The sequence below is a fragment of the Amblyomma mixtum genome, chromosome 4 (genome assembly GCF_055824585.1).
Source record: "Amblyomma mixtum isolate Tamu chromosome 4, ASM5582458v1, whole genome shotgun sequence".
Lineage (NCBI taxonomy): Eukaryota > Metazoa > Arthropoda > Arachnida > Ixodida > Ixodidae > Amblyomma > Amblyomma mixtum.
Window position 1 is genome coordinate 115,264,655 of NC_143015.1, and position 16,805 is coordinate 115,281,459.

The window sequence follows — 16,805 nt, forward strand, 5'->3', positions numbered from 1 at the left end:
GGGGTTTGCTTCTAAGTCATGTAGTGGGGCTCCTGTATCTGTGCAAGCCCTAATCTTCAAAGGGGGCAGGACCAGAGTTAATCCCTCTTACCTTAAAGAAGAGATCCAGAACACTGAGGATTCATCAAGCCCCCCTTGGCTCTAAACTTTTCATGCAGGGTGTATCTTAATGGCAACTCGCCGCTGACGAAGCAGGAGGCTTGAGAAAAATAATTCGTTTTTTATTTACACTAATGCCAAGGAGCCAAGTCCAAGCACTTGTCATAGCTCCGAGCAACGGAGAGAAAAGAAAAAAAAACAATGACGGCGCGCTGTCGTGACATTCAAACGCATAACGTGTAACTCGTATCACAGAAGTCACCCCAAGAGAAAAAAAAAAGAATATATGCGCGCATTTGGCACTGACACATACTTTTTTTTTTCGTCAGCGCCACCTAAGGCGCCGAACCCAGCAAACAAATTGTCCATCCCACTTTGGGACAGAACACGTACACGGCCGTGTGGGCAAAGAAATCTGCAAGCTAAGTCTTTACCAGCAACTGCGATGAACATGAGACACCTAAAGAAATCAAGCACAGGAACATACAGAAAAGTCCAACGATGTCCTTTCAAAAATAATTCTTTAAGACAGCGCACATGCCACTGGTATTCCAGGGACGTCTTACCTTGGCATGGTGCTGTTGCTTTCAATTTTTTACTTTTTTTGTGTGTGCTTCATCGCTATTACTACAAGTACGTCAAACCTTATACCATCGCTTAAACAACCAGACAAATAACCAACGAAGGACCATTGATTTCAACAGACATTGTTATACTAGTTTTAAGACATCTATGCCCATTAGATGACTGCATGCTCATTTGAGCAGCTTGCCACACGAACTGATAGGACAAGGCACATCTATGGCCCTGCCAAAATAAGCAAATGCAATGCAGTCACATTACCGAAGTCCGGGAGCCATTAACTTTGAAACGATATGCCAGATGCTCACATGCTTGGAAATTATCGATTACAATTCAAGCATCTACTGCCAGAAACATTCTCTTGTATGCACGCACGTGCATACAAATGCACAACTCTGACAGTGTGGGACTGCAATAAAAAAATGCCTCATGCACTCAAAGACGTTAATTAGTCCTGCCCATGCCTAGTAATAATTGTCAGATGGCGGCCATTTTGTTTAGCCATGAACGCACCTTCATCTCTGGTTCTATATCTGACACTGATACTACAAGGTAAGTGCACGCGATCGATGTGGTTACAACCAGGTGAAATCTTCGTGCTTGACAACAGTACTCAGACAGGAAAACTGCAGCCATATGCTTTAAAAAGGCGATTCAAAGTGCTCACCTGCAGGACTAGTTGAAGGGCACAAAAACGACTTACGCTGAGGAAAAAACGCGCAGAGAATCCGACCTGAATCCACAGAACGCCATACTTTTACTCTTCCCTGTTTTTTGCTGAGACGAGATGTGGCCTCCTGGCTTTTCGTCACATGTGCTTCATAATTCCTCTCCAGCTTGTCCACACTTAGGAGCTCCTCTGTCAAGCAGAATGGCATGAAGCAGGCTGACACTGAGTCAGGCATCATATTTGCCTTTTTCGTCAACTTCCCTGACTATTGCATCAAAAGAACCTTAAACAAAACTATACATTTGTAATCGGTTTCACATCAATAAATGTTTGATGTTACCGCAGCTCAAGGGCTAAATGTAAACTGGTCATAAGCATTACTTATCCTGGGTGTTTGGAGATGCTAGACTTAGAAATTCCTTCTTCAATTTGATACTATCTATACTGAAAGACATCTCAAAAATTCACTTGAAGGATATCCCCTAATGAGCGAAGATAACAGTAACCTGTCACTGCTATCAATGCTATCTCTGAATGCATGCCTAACATGAGAAGTTAGAGCTCACAAATAAGCTTATGTTTGTGAGCTACTGAGCCAATACTGGCACTCAAATTTTGGGGGCAATCAATGCTGAGAACTGCGATATAATTTCATGCAGCGACCTGAGGCAGCTGTGAATGGTTTACTTCACTTGTATATATAACACTTACAATGGTTGTTTCCAGTAAGGGTCTAACAAAACAAACTAATTAGCTGAGCTCTTTCTACAAAGCACAGCTGTGAACCGAATGAATACTCCGAGACATCCAACACCACTTATGAGTGTTCAGACAGAAGTTTGCTTGTACCTGTCTGCAAACTTTTCTTTGCAACCATAGAAGTGTTTACTTTTTCTCTATAGATGGAAGAGCATTTACTTTTCTTTCCTTCCAAGATTGGTGGTGCCTGGATGAATATAACAGAATCATATTGCAGCTATGCCAAATGCAGTTACTGCTTGCTGTGAAATTTCGTAATTAGTAATTGTCATGCTATTTGGTCACTATTTACTAAGGAGCCACTGATCTAATTCATTCAAGAAATAAGTGATTTCTGTTCTGTCGAAATACTTGCTGCTTCAGTAAATTTTTACAGTGTATGTATGACGTTTTGGCTTCCTAATGTTACATAATAAAGTGCAACGAATACTTGACTACATCTAAGAGTGGCTATATCTGTCTTCAGTAATGTCTGATACCAGACATGTTCCAGATGCAGTTTCAACTTAGTGCCGAGTTGTGTCGAGTGCGTCAGAAGGATGAGCCCTTCCTTCAATTCCTCTACAACTTTGTGAAACCCATCAGTCACTCTAAAACAATGAAAAGTTAACAATAACATGGAAAGTGCATGAATATGTTAACATTGCTCGTTGTAATGCATACGCCTTCATTACTGTTTGCCTCATGCCCAGTAACGAACAAACGGACAGTAACAATAGAATAACACTGCTTACCACACTCTGTCACTATTCAAAGCTAAGAAACAGATTTCAGAGTGAATACAAGAGAACATAAGACTATGGATCGACATCACCGCCGGAGAAGTTTCAAGACGTTAAATTAGGCAAATTTCTGGCTTGTATCCAAAAGTGTCATAGCAATCTACTTCATTTCCAACGGCCAGTGATGTTTCAAGCTGCAATAAAAAATTCCCTTAACCAAACCCAAAATCTCTATTTCCGGCCCTATTTCGCTGCAGCAGTTTGGAAAATCCAGTAATTCAGAAAAAAAACGAAAAAACTTCAGTTCTTAAAATTCCCCAAAAACCACTGAAGATTCTTTTTTTGCCTAAATTTATGCCTAAAATTTCCTGAAAAGGTAGAAACTCCTTGAATGGCACATAACTGCCAAAGGCAGAAAAGTTATGAGCATGCTGCCACTTGCAGCGTTTGCAATTCCTCCATATTGACAAAACGGTGCTAACAAATGCCTTTCTGGTGCGCTGCAGTATATATTACAGTATTTACTAAAGAGTGCACTTTCTTCCAAAAAAGTTTTCAAAGAATTGCGTGTTCATTACTACGGGAACCATGTCACAAATGTCTATTTTGGCAAAGAAAGCTGTGAGTGTATTCATTAAGCTAGTAAAAGCGGTAAATAGTTAAGCTGCAAGCATCATTCCCCTGGTGAAAATCTTTCCCAGCCCAAGTGGTTTATGGAACAATTTCCAGCTGGTTCCAGTTGGAACCAACTGGAACCCAATGGTTCCAACTGGAACCCACTGGAAATTGTTCCATAAACCAGTTGGGCTGGAAAAGATTTTCGCCGGCATGCAGCCAAAGTTATCTCTCTGACCAATAATTGCAAAGTTGCACGAAGCACGTGAAACTGAAAAAGCAGAAGTCCTTGCACTGACAAAACCTCGTGCTACTATTTGCCGTGGTGTTGCACGGACTACTTGAATTATCTTCGCTCTTGCTAATGAAGCCCGGTTGTTCAAAAAAAGCCCTCTGCTCTTGCCCACTGCTATCACGCTCTCATCGAGACAAACCACATTTCTCTGGAAAAGAAAACTTTGATTCTTCTCTTGCATTTCAGGTACTGAACCCATAAGCGAGAACACAAGATGCTCACACACACACGTCATTCACAGTTTTCACAGGCACATGGGAAAACCACACACTGAAAACATTAAATACAAACTTCAGTGAATGCTAAACAATGCAAGTTCTCATACACTACAGACACAACACACAGGTGACTATGAAAAACACTGGGGCAAATGCGTTTTTAAACTTCAAAACACTAAGCTCAACTTACATTGTAACGCCAGCTTTTGCAGTGTTACTGCAATGCTGAAACCAACAAAATATCCTTGAAAATAATATAACACGCATAGAAACACACTTGTTCATTCATTTGACTTGGAATGAGGATGCACTTTGACACATAGAAAATTATTTGAAAAAGGGCAAAGGGTGGATAAAATTTAAACAAATTAATAGTTAAATTGTTCATGGTGTATTGAAACTGCACACACACCGAGAGCTTGGTAATGCATCATTATGGTGACACTGGAAAGAACACAGTTTGAAAGGAGGACGTACAACCCAATGGGCACTGAACATCCCTTGGACGTCCTGAAGACATCCTAAACGTCCCCAGGAGGTCCAGGGGAGGTTCAGTGTTCATTGGGAAAAGAAAAAACCTAGACACTTCTCGGCTTTGACACTGTCAGGTGCTCCCAGCACATAATGTTTACACACTGTCACATATGCACCACATATTTGTGTGCACAGACAAAAAAAAATAAACTCGAGAAGCACAATACTCAGCTGCATGGCTCGCACTTCAACGAACCACACAAGCTTGTTTTTGGCAATAACATTCGCAACAAGAAAGAAAACGACAAAGGTGACTCCACAGCAGCTGTGTCCACAGTTAAAAAAGAGTCCCTACTGAGAGTAGCACACTTGTTTTGTGGCACTTGTTATTTGCGTCGAGGGTCGAAGGTCCACAGAGATATTTCGAGAGTTCCAATTTGTCGCAGTTGCCGGAGAAAATAAGCACATAGCTCTCTTGTGCCTTGCCCAGTGACCAACGCTCAGCTATAGGAATGTAGATGCCAAAGGTAATCCAAGGTAATTCACACAGCGCCGACTCTCGCACGACGATTGTCCCAGCTTGCCTGAGCAAGGCTGTAAGCCCAAAAGTAGTTTGTTTGTCTGGCGTCCACAACAGCAGCTGAGTCCAGACACCATCATCAGAAAACTAAAGTCCAGTCACGTTGAGCTGGTAGCACAACACACGGCCACCGCAGAACAGTTCTTTAAGGTCACTGCTTTTGCTACCTTTGCATAACGCTAAATTCTTGCTTCCACTTGGCAAATGTTCATGTTGCGTTGACTTCTGAAAAGCAGCCGTCTACCTCTGTTCATGCACCTGTTGCCACTGGGTGCCATGGAAGCCCAGAAATTCCTGCTCACTGTGCCACGTATGGCCAGAGGAGCTCTTCCTGCTTTCAGCATTGCCGGACATTCTCACTCATATTCTCGCTAAGGAATTAGGCAGTTAAAAATGACCTAAGTATTCAGCAAAGGCAGTCTGAATCCCTGAGGATCTGCCACTGCTCTTAATATCCACGTTAAGTGACCAACCTTCTACACTGTACATTTCCTCTAACTTGTAAACTTGCCTTACTCAACGTTCAACATTGACACTTAACTTTGTCCAGCGAAATATGAACATAGTCTGACCAAGACAGGGGAGTAATTACATTTACCATTACTTGTATTGAATACAAACATGTTTTTTAGTGCAAGTTCAAGTGGCTGTAATTAAATGAAGTATAATTTCATGCGATTCTAAAAAATAATTCGTTTTTAAGGGACTCCCTTGCATACACTGCGCTAATTTCTTGGCAGGCTTGTCCAGAAAGTAGAGAGAGCCTGTACAAGGCCCTTATGTACTAGAAAGACGTGCCCTCCCGTGTCTCAAGAGCTGGCACTTACATGCCCTCAATTTGTGAACTCCGCAGCCTATTAGTGGAGGTGAGCGGAAGCGCGTGCCTTTGCCACAGGTTTCGATGGCTGCATCTCAAACAGGTTTGAAGATGGGCCGCAGTGGGTAAGAGTTTCACACTCAGACAACACTCCCTGCGTCACGTCCTCATCGCTTCGTCAGACAATGCTTTCTGCAGTGTCCTCAACACTCTCACAGACGAGCCTGGGCAGGCCCCCACCGGCATCCACTGCCGTCGTGTCCCAGTCACGTGACTTTTCGCGCGACGTGCCTGTGCGCAGCAGCCCGGTGAACATTTTCTTCAGCTTGTCACGAGCGGGTGTGAGCGCGGTGATCTCGTCGCAAGAGCGCCACCGCTTTGCGGCGTCTTCCGCGAGCAACAGAAGGTGACCACCGCCGCCTCCCCCATCACCGTTGCAGTTGGTCGAAGCGTCCCTGAGCAAGGGTCGCGCGCTTTCGTCGAGGCTTTTCAGTCCGTTCTTGCCTCGGTCGGCCCACTGCCGAGCTCTCAGCACAGCCAAGTCGGGGTTTGAACAGCCGAACTCGTCTTTCGCAGGCGCCAGTGAAGACTCGTTCCGGCGTGGGATCACGAGGCCACCATCAAGGTCAGCCATGCTGTTGGTTCGCGACGAAGGCGCCTCCATGAGGTCATGCCGTCGTGGACCTTTGTGAGTGAAGGAAGACTCCCGGGAAGGCTTCGTCCTTAGGATTCCTGGGCTATCCTGCTTCAACCGGTGCAGTGCCTGTGAAAGAAAGTATACCTGAGCACACTGGAACTACTATACTATAGTGGAGAGAATTCTAGATCTTGTACAGCTTTTTGGAGCTGATGCTTGCCACATCGTGATTCTTTACAGCAGGAAGTATCAGTTCACGCCTGAGAACATTCAATTATGCCGTGCACAGTAAGGGACATGCTTTAGCAGAGTACTTCTATTGTCCATGTTTTATGTGCCATTAAGCAAGCAGATGCCACAGTAAAATCTCTGGACACTTCGAATACTCAAGGCCACCAGCAGTTGGCAGTTCTTTTTTGTGCAGCTAACATAGACCTGATAAGTATTAATAAAACCAGTAGCATCATTCTTGCAGAGTATGTGGAGCCTCCAGGAATGCAGTGTACTTTGAAGTGCTTTGTATAAACCATTCCTTGAAAGTAAATAGTATAAACCATTCCTTGAAAGTAAATAGCAGAATCCCACCAAAACAGTATTAATGACGCAAGCGTCGCAAATGTATGTTCAATGACTATGATGTGAAATCTGCAATGCTAACCCAAGCCGCACAGATAATTGGCCCAATATTGGAAACATGCAGGAAAAGGCCGGTCCTACAAAGGGCCAGAGTAAAACCATCCATTTCCAATACTGGGCACAATACTGGAAACATGTAGGCCCAATATTGGAAACATACAGGGAAAGGCCGGTCCTACAAAGGGCCAGAGTAAAACCATTCATTTCCAATACTGGGCACAATACTGGAAACATGTAGGGCCAATATTGGAAACATACAGGGAAAGGCCGGTCCTACAAAGGGCCAGAGTAAAACCATCCATTTCCAATACTGGGCACAATACTGGAAACATGTAGGGCCAATATTGGAAACATACAGGGAAAGGCCGGTCCTACAAAGGGCCAGAGTAAAACCATTCATTTCCAGTACTGGGCACAATACTGGAAACATGTAGGCCCAATATTGGAAACATACAGGGAAAGGCTGGTCCTACAAAGGGCCAGAGTAAAACCATCCATTTCCAATACTGGGCACAATACTGGAAACATGTAGGCCCAATATTGGAAACATGCAGGAAAAGGCCGGTCCTACAAAGGGCCAGAGTAAAACCATCCATTTCCAATACTGGGCACAATACTGGAAACATGTAGGCCCAATATTTTAAACATGCAGGAAAAGACCGGTCCTACAAAGGGCCAGAGTAAAACCATCCATTTCCAATGCTGGGCACAATACTGGAAACATGTATGCCCAATATTGGAAACATACAGGGAAAGGCCGGTCCTACAAAGGGCCAGAGTAAAACCATTCATTTCCAGTACTGGGCACAATACTGGAAACATGTAGGGCCAATATTAGAAACATACAGGGAAAGGCCGGTCCTACAAAGGGCCAGAGTAAAACCATCCATTTCCAATACTGGGCACAATACTGGAAACATGTAGGCCCAATATTGGAAACATACAGGGAAAGGCCGGTCCTACAAAGGGCCAGAGTAAAACCATCCATTTCCAATACTGGGCACAATACTGGAAACATGTAGGCCCAATATTGGAAACATACAGGGAAAGGCTGGTCCCACAAAGGGCCAGAGTAAAACCATCCATTTCCAATACTGGGCACAATACTGGAAACATGTAGGCCCAATATTGGAAACATACAGGGAAAGGCTGGTCCTACAAAGGGCCAGAGTAAAACCATCCATTTCCAATACTGGGCACAATACTGGAAACATGTAGGCCCAATATTGGAAACATACAGGGAAAGGCTGGTCCTACAAAGGGCCAGAGTAAAACCATCCATTTCCAATACTGGGCCCAATACTGGAAACATGTAGGCCCAATATTTTAAACATGCAGGAAAAGACCGGTCCTACAAAGGGCCAGAGTAAAACCATCCATTTCCAATACTGGGCACAATACTGGAAACATGTATGCCCAATATTGGAAACATACAGGGAAAGGCCGGTCCTACAAAGGGCCAGAGTAAAACCATTCATTTCCAGTACTGGGCACAATACTGGAAACATGTAGGGCCAATATTGGAAACATACAGGGAAAGGCCGGTCCTACAAAGGGCCAGAGTAAAACCATCCATTTCCAATACTGGGCACAATACTGGAAACATGTAGGCCCAATATTGGAAACATACAGGGAAAGGCCGGTCCTACAAAGGGCCAGAGTAAAACCATCCATTTCCAATACTGGGCACAATACTGGAAACATGTAGGGCCAATATTGGAAACATACAGGGAAAGGCCGGTCCTACAAAGGGCCAGAGTAAAACCATCCATTTCCAATACTGGGCACAATACTGGAAACATGTAGGCCCAATATTGGAAACATACAGGGAAAGGCCGGTCCTACAAAGGGCCAGAGTAAAACCATCCATTTCCAATACTGGAAATATGTAGGCCCAATATTGGAAACATACAGGGAAAGGCTGGTCCTACAAAGGGCCAGAGCAAAACCATCCATTTCCAATACTGGGCACAGTACTGGAAACATGTAGGCCCAATATTGGAAACATACAGGGAAAGGCTGGTCCTACAAAGGGCCAGAGTAAAACCATCCATTTCCAATACTGGGCACAATACTGGAAACATGTAGGCCCAATATTGGAAACATACAGGGAAAGGCCAGTCCTACAAAGGGCCAGAGTAAAACGATCCATTTCCAATACTGGGCCAATTACTTGTGCTGCTTGGGAAGGTTGCCTTAGGAATCAATATATACTGCTCCAAAGCCTGTACACTTTGAATAAAGAAGCAACCTGCCTGGATGCCACCCATAACGGAACCGTTCATCAGGCCTGCCCCTAGTAAGTCCGTGTCATGGTCAGACAGCTTGGGGATGAGTGACCCGCGCCTTGGGAGACCCCCCTCGGTCTTGGGGCTGCGATGAGGTGCCGCAGTGGCGCCACCTGTCGCCCCACCATCACCGACGTTGAACAGAGGCAGCGGCATTGATTGGCTACCGTCATCGGGGCGACGATGCTGCGGACCCGCGATGTGACCCTGCAGCCAGTAGGTGCGCAGCTCGCCTTTGCCCTGCAGGTGAAACACAGACGTTATGATTTTTGCAGATAAGATGAAACTTGTTGAGAAACTGCACACAAATGGAACAGGCCTCTGTTTTGCAATGAACATAACCAAGGCCGATGATGATGATGTTCGAGCGACCCCAGCACTACTCGTTAATGCATAAACATTGCAGCAACTCTGTTGGCTGAATGTTAGGTGCCCATAGATTTCAGCAGCTTCCTTTAGAAATGTGTCTAAGACTGGACACATTTTTCCAAAGATGCTAGGCTGTTTCAGTGGCACACTTTCATGTGGGTTAGTTTATTCCATTCAAACTGTCACACTTTAACTAGGCTAGCTAACTTTCCCTAACAAATAAAGACGTAATGTTGAAACAATACTTGTAAACTGTTCAGGACTAGAAAATTTCGAAAGTTGCCATGCAGCATGGGACCCAAGTTTAATAAAATTTTTACCCAAGTTGATGTCACACACTTACCATAGTAACTTGGCTCAGAAAGGGGGTCAAAATAACTCAGCAGCTCAAGGTTAAGCTTTAACAAAGTGAATGCATACGCAACACTGAATATCTGATGCAAAAATACTGGCATCAAATCAAAGACGTTCCAACTAAGAATGGAGGTATGATGTACAAGCTTCTATTCACTCCCAATTATGGAGCCCAAAAATAATTTTGCATAGAAAGCACGAAGAATGCCAGAAACACCGTAAAAAACAAACTATGCCTCATAAAATACTTTGTCCGTGAATGCCATGAAAACGAAGTACAGTGTACTTACCTTCATCTTAACCAGACCCCGATCAATGATGTCGTAGCCTCCAATTTTGACAAGCAGTTCCCTGCACTGGCTACTGATATGGATCTTCAGGGCTGCGAAAAGGAACAAAGTTGTTCCCAGTGTAACACTTTTCTATGCAACATCAGCGACAGGCTAAAGCACATTGTTCACATTTAAATTTTAGGAGCTTAGCAAGCGAACTCAAACTCATATGTCAATTAGCCTTTTTCACAAGACGTGGCACCCCTTGCAGAATGCGCTAAAATTTGTGCGCTACACAGAAAACTGGTTAAAAATAAACACTTGTAGTCACCACAGGCATGATCCGCTTGTATAAGAAGCAAACTGCATTCAGATGCAAAAAGGCAGATGAGTGCTTGCAGCTGTCATCATGCGTCACTTGTGCTTGCTGCCAACATGAACTGCTCGTGCGCAGTGTAAGCTGGGGATTTGTTCTCAGCCAGCAGAGCTTCGGAGAGGTCAGACGAGGAGTGGTTTGTGTGCGCAGAGCGGCGATATAGAAAAAGATACATTTCACCTTTGAATATTGACCACTTGGCTTGATGGGTGAAGATGTTAAATATTGACCATTTTTATTTATTTATTTTATACTGCAGATCATCTTACAGATCCAAGCAGAACAAATACATATTAGATAAGAGATACACGGGCAACAAGTAAAATAAAAATAAAAACTAAAAATGAAAAGGCATGCAGGATGACTATGCGCTTACATTTTATCGTGTCAGAGAATTTCACTCACTGATGGTACGCAGGAAAAAGGAAAATTTAAAAGTGTCAGTTCTAGCAAAGTACGGGGTAAGTGAACCAGGATGATGGTGACGTGTGATGCGTGTAGATACACTTTCACCTAGCATTTTCAACATACATAACAATGCTCAGCATGCACCATTTCTAAACTACCAAGACTGCCAGCCTATGCAGCATGAACCACTCGCGCACGAGACACTGTCCATCCCTGCAGCAAAGTCTAGGTACCGCACACACATCTTAAAATTCTTCAGCGCATGAGAATGAATGCCATATCTGAAAAGTGCTGCATAGCTTGTGTAGGAATGGCATACTCATGTGCTTCGTACTAGATTAAGGCACTGCCAATGCACAGACTTTTAGTTCTAGTGTTGCGCCATATTCCCATGGTAAGCAAATCTGTGCTGCTAACTTTCAGGTGCTACAAAGCCCACAATGTGATTTCAATGGGAATTTCAAAACGATTCAGATCATTACAGTGCAAAATCAGACTCCTGTTGACTTAGCCTTGCTGATGAACAAGATTTCTATAGGCTGAAACTTTGCTGATGTTGGCAGAGCATAAAACCCCAAGGAGTGGGCATACCTTCCCCGTTGGACTCCATGCGCGAGGCAGTGTTGACGGTGTCACCAAACAAGCAGTACCGCGGCATGGTAAGACCCACCACACCAGCGACCACGGGCCCCGAGTGGATGCCAATGCGCAGCTTGAGTGCCGCACCGGGTCGGTGTCGGATGGTGAAGTGGCGCACCGCATCTAGGATCTCGAGCGCCATAGAGGCCACCTCGCTGGCATGCAAGTCACCATTGCGCACTGGTAGCCCACTGACCACCATGTAGGCATCGCCGATGGTTTCCACCTTGTACACATCATAGTGGTGGATGATGGAGTCGAAGCATGTGTACAGCTCGTTCAAGAAGTTCACTACCTGCACGTAACAACAGTGCCGGCTGTTACGCACAATGCACAAGTGTGCACATAACATCATGAGTAAATGGCACAGGTTTCTAACACTGACACCAAACTGCACTCACGGCAACTTAGTAGAACTATTAGCAGCCATACTGTACTATCGCGCTAAATTTGAACTACACCGCACAAGTGCATGCCCAAGCTTGCTCTCAGGTTGTAAAGCGGTGCCACTAATTACTGTGGCTGATTCCTAGAAAAGCATCTCAACACACATAAATGAAATAGCACAAAGTGAAATGCATGCCTCTAAAGGTGTGCTGGAAGCTGACATTTCCGTGAAGCCGACAATGTCGCTGAAGTAGATGGTGACAGAGTCAAAGCTTTCAGGCACCACCTTTTGGCCACGCATCAGCTGGAGGGCCACAGTCCTGCAAAAAAAAGGTTTTCAAGAAAACTTAACACTTGGTACACGAGTGATGTGCAGCAAGATTGCCACTTTCAGTAGGTTGATAACTGTGAGGATAAGACTCTCCAGAAGTATTTTCACTGCAGACAAGAAGCACATAACAGTGTACTCTTGAACAGTGAGAAATCCCTGGTAAAAATCTTTCCCAGCCCAACTGGTTTATGGAACAATTTACAGCTGGTTCCAGTTGGAACCAAGTGGAACCCAGATGGTTCCAAATGGAACCCACTGGAAATTGTTCCATAAACCAGTTGGGCTGGGAAAGATTTTCGCCAGGGAAGGTAATGCAAAGGACAGGGAACAACAGAAGTAGCACTGGCCATTAAATTAAACGCTTAGACATTTGAGATTTACTATTAGTCTGTGCACTAATACGCCACATCTCAAGCTAAAAGTGCAACACAAATGGCACACTAAAACACAAAGCAAGTCTCGTGAATACAGGACACTGCACTGCATTCTCTGTAACCCCTGCAGAACAGTAAGGCGCCAGTGCACTGCAACTGCGATTTAGTTCCCATCAACCAATTTGATGTCCACCCGCCATGGCGGCTTAGTGACTATGGCGTTCGGCTGCTGAGTGGAGGCCGCGAAAGCTGCATTTCATTGAAGGCGAAATGCACGGACGTCCTTGTGGTGTGCAATGTCTGTGCAATATGAGTTGCAACACGCGGTCATCGACCGGGGCTCGTTCCGTGGTGTGCCTCCTCCAAACAGTCGCTCGGAATTCTGGGAAAAACTTTTTCCTGAGCGGGGGTGCTGTTGTTTCCTGGAACAGCAGCTTCTCCCAGAATTCCGAGCGACTGTTTGGAGGAGGCACACCACGGAACGAGCCCCGGTCGATGACCGCGCGTTGCAACTCATATTGAGCGTGATAGTACAGTCATAGGCAAAAGTTGACAGGTTGTGGATTTGCAGGAAAAAAATTAATTTCAACACAGAGGCAAAGCAAGTCAATGAAAAGAAATGGAGGGGAACTTAAGCTCCGCCGTAATGGTATGATGCGATATCAATAATGGGTTGATGCCCATATATGTGGAATTGGTCATTCTCTTCTTTACATTCATAGATCCCTGGGAGTCCTCATACCGCTCCTGGCGCAGTGGTGCAGCAGTTAACGCTTTGAAGGTTTTTGCCGTATATATACGGCGGCGGTTTTCTGTCCCGCAAGGTCTTTGCCGTACGGGTACGGTTTCGATCTTCCGTTTGAAATTTTGCGCCAAAAGAACAATGCGTGCTCACTGGGGGGTGCTGCCACCTCTTAGGACTTACAAGAAGTGTTTGAATTTTGTGCTGCCTTCTTACGGAGATAAGCAGAACTTATGTCTAGCTTTAGCGCGGCGGCACAGACTGCGGCAACACCGTTTTTGTAGTTTTGGTTTCGCCGCGTGATCGCAACGGAGTCGCGCGAAATTTGAGTTTTCTTTTTGTCAGCACTATCTTGCAGGGGCTGCCGAAGTTGATTTCTATCTTTATTGGCGCTGCTCTTAGCTTGCTTATCACCGTTGCTCGCGAGGTATTCTCGCCCTCTGTGGCAACGCGCCTACGCGGTTTCGATTCCGCCGCGGGATCGCAACGGAGTCGCGCGAAACGTGTTTTCTCTTTGTGGGCACTGTTTTGCAGAGGCGGCGAAAGTTGATTTCTATCTTTATTGGTGCTGCTCTTAGCTTGCTTATCACCGTTGCTATTCTTTTCTATTGAACATTTTCCGGTTGTGAGTGATGCTGTCACCAAAGTACTGTTCCTAATTTTTTTTTACTATTTATTCTCGATTATATACATTTTGTAGATTCAAGATCTGCAATAAAGTAATTTGACCATCTGGGAAAGTTTTCTTCAAAATAATTCGACCCTGAAAGGGTTAAGCGATGCGCCTCTGACCTGCGATGGCAGGTGCTGCCACCAGTGGGGCTTGCGTGACCCAGGTTGCTTTTCTCAAGCAACCTCTTGTGACCAATCATTAATTGAACTGCCACCTGCCACCGTGGTCAGTTTGCTCACAATCCTGTGGGCAGGTTGTGATGACACCACAAGGTCATGTGACCCAAGTGGCCCACATAGGCTGCTTCTCCGGGGAGTTTTCGCTCACAATGCCAATGGTGCCGGATTTTGTACAGAACAGGAGCCTTAACGCTATCACTTTAAAAATCACAGAAAGATGAGGCGACATGCATGTTCCGTTTAACAGCATAATGACCAGATTCGTGGCTAGCGAGGCGGCAACGCAGAAATCAATATCCACAGACTTATGTTTATGACTGCACATTATAGAAATCTACACAGTGGGCATTGAAACTGCTTTGGATGTCCTGTGGACGTTTAGGTCGCCCATGGGATGTCCAAGGGAGTTCCAATGTCCATTGGGTTACAAGTGGTCGAAATTTATCAGCAACCCTCTACTACGGCACCTCTCATAGCCTACATGCAGCTTTTGGATGTCAGAAACGCACACTAATACTATACCAAACCAATTTGAAGCCTGAAGGCAACTTTTTCTACAAAAAAATTACAGCGTGAATCTGACTATTCTCTTTCTCTTCAGGACCACGTTTAAACATCGTGTCTATGCAAACAAAGACACAGGTACTGACTTTGGCAGCATGCGATGAAGTAAGGCCTCCGTTTTCTTCTTCTCCTCTTCCAACAGGGAGGTTCTCTCTGCCACCAGGTCCTCCAAGTTGTTGGCATACTTCTCCATCAAAGACATTAAGTTGTCCATAATGTTTGGCTTCCTGCAGGGTTCAAGGTATGAGCTGAACTTTGTAATGGTACAAAATGAGTTTTATCACTGCTTAGCAGCCAGACACAAATTTCACTGAAGTTTCTTCTTGCACTCCCACCTTCCTCCCTTCCCTTACACTCTGTTCAGGTAAATCTAGGCGCGTCTTGCCTTACAAACGAAGCGATAAAGCGGCGCGTCGGCAGCCTTCAAGGCTGAACAAGGCATGAACAAACAAATACCACAAATGAACGCTACAAAGATTCGCGGCAATATCAAGGCCAAGAAGCAATAATATTGCACTCCTAAACTGCAATACGAGGTTGAAATGCACTTACAAGCCCTGCCGCATTTTCTTGAGACGCTCCTGGACCTGGCTCAACTCAGGCCGTGCGTCGGGCTTCTCAGCCCAGCAGTCAGTGATGACGTTGAGCACATAGTCCTGGCACTGAAGGTCCGACACTGGTGGCCGGAAAGGGGGATCCAGGCCAGCCTTCACTTTGTCCACGATGGCTGCAAAGAAATGTCGTGGTCAGCAATGAGCTAAGCAATGAATCAAGCATTCTCGGCTACCAGCACTGGAGTGCAGCGGTTTTCACTATTCGCACTCTTATATTAAGAAAAATAACATTTCACGCCTATAAACGAGGCAGGAATCATTTCCATATACTCCATACACTTAATTTGGGCAACAATATTTAATGTTATTTATCCTTCAGCGAGCTGAGCCGCTGAAGAAACACAAGCCACCCAGGCGAAAATTATAACTGGTCAAAGTGGTTTCAGGAACAATTTTCCAGTTGATTCCAGTTGTTTCCAGTTGGCTCCCAGCTGAATTCCAGTTGCATCCAACTGGTATCCAACTGGAATCAACTGGGAAATTGTTCCTTAAACCAGTTAGACCAGTTTCGGGACTAAGAGAACTCTGCTTCAGAGATCTAGGACTGAAGCCAAAGGAAGGGACTAATGGTAACAGCTGTGCTGCTCGTTCTCTGTAGTTGTAAATTCTATATTTTTGTGTACCTGCTCTTTGTAAATGTGCATACGCTGTGATCCTAAATTTTTTACCCCTTTCGTTACGAAAGCAACATAACTGGAGCTTAGCTCGGCTCGTCGCGTATGCTCGTGGCGGTGTGGCTAGCAAACGATCTTGAGCCGCCGTTGCCTAGCAACAACTTCAGCTGTGCTCCAACTCGAGTTACTACCCGAGCTTACCCAGGTAGGTTCGGTTAAGTTCGGTCAAGTTCGGAGCAGCGTCGTGCCATCTGCGTGAGAGGTTGCTCGGGAAGAGCAACATGGGTCGCACAATCACTACCGGTGGCTCTGATAGAAACAACCACCTGCCAATCACCGCTGCATCACGAAAGGTATGAGGACTCCCAGGGATCGATGAATGTAAAGTAGAGAATGACCTTCTGCATATATGGGAATTAACCCATTATGCTATCGCGTCATACGCTTAAGGCAAAGTTTATGTGCCCCCTTCCAATTGAAGAACTGAAGAATGAACACCTGCTTTCGCACGTCTCCT

The 16,805-nt window shown here is 45.0% G+C and overlaps 1 protein-coding gene across 3 annotated transcripts in view; it reads right to left on the reverse strand.

Annotated features, from left to right (window-relative positions):
• Positions 1-200: 200 nt before the first annotated feature.
• The window catches only part of LOC149347988 (receptor-type guanylate cyclase Gyc76C-like), a 321,612-nt gene continuing 305,007 nt past the window's right edge, over positions 201-16,805 (reverse strand). For all 3 annotated transcript variants that reach the window (XM_089587835.1, XM_089587834.1, XM_089587836.1), the window contains exons 18-24: positions 15,613-15,787; positions 15,147-15,287; positions 12,394-12,517; positions 11,763-12,105; positions 10,406-10,497; positions 9,360-9,632; positions 201-6,594 (exon numbers count right to left, since the gene is read on the reverse strand). In XM_089587835.1, the coding sequence (XP_089443961.1) occupies positions 6,010-6,594; positions 9,360-9,632; positions 10,406-10,497; positions 11,763-12,105; positions 12,394-12,517; positions 15,147-15,287; positions 15,613-15,787 (1,733 nt within the window). In that variant the 3' untranslated portion in view covers positions 201-6,009. The remainder of the gene's footprint in view (positions 6,595-9,359; positions 9,633-10,405; positions 10,498-11,762; positions 12,106-12,393; positions 12,518-15,146; positions 15,288-15,612; positions 15,788-16,805) is intronic.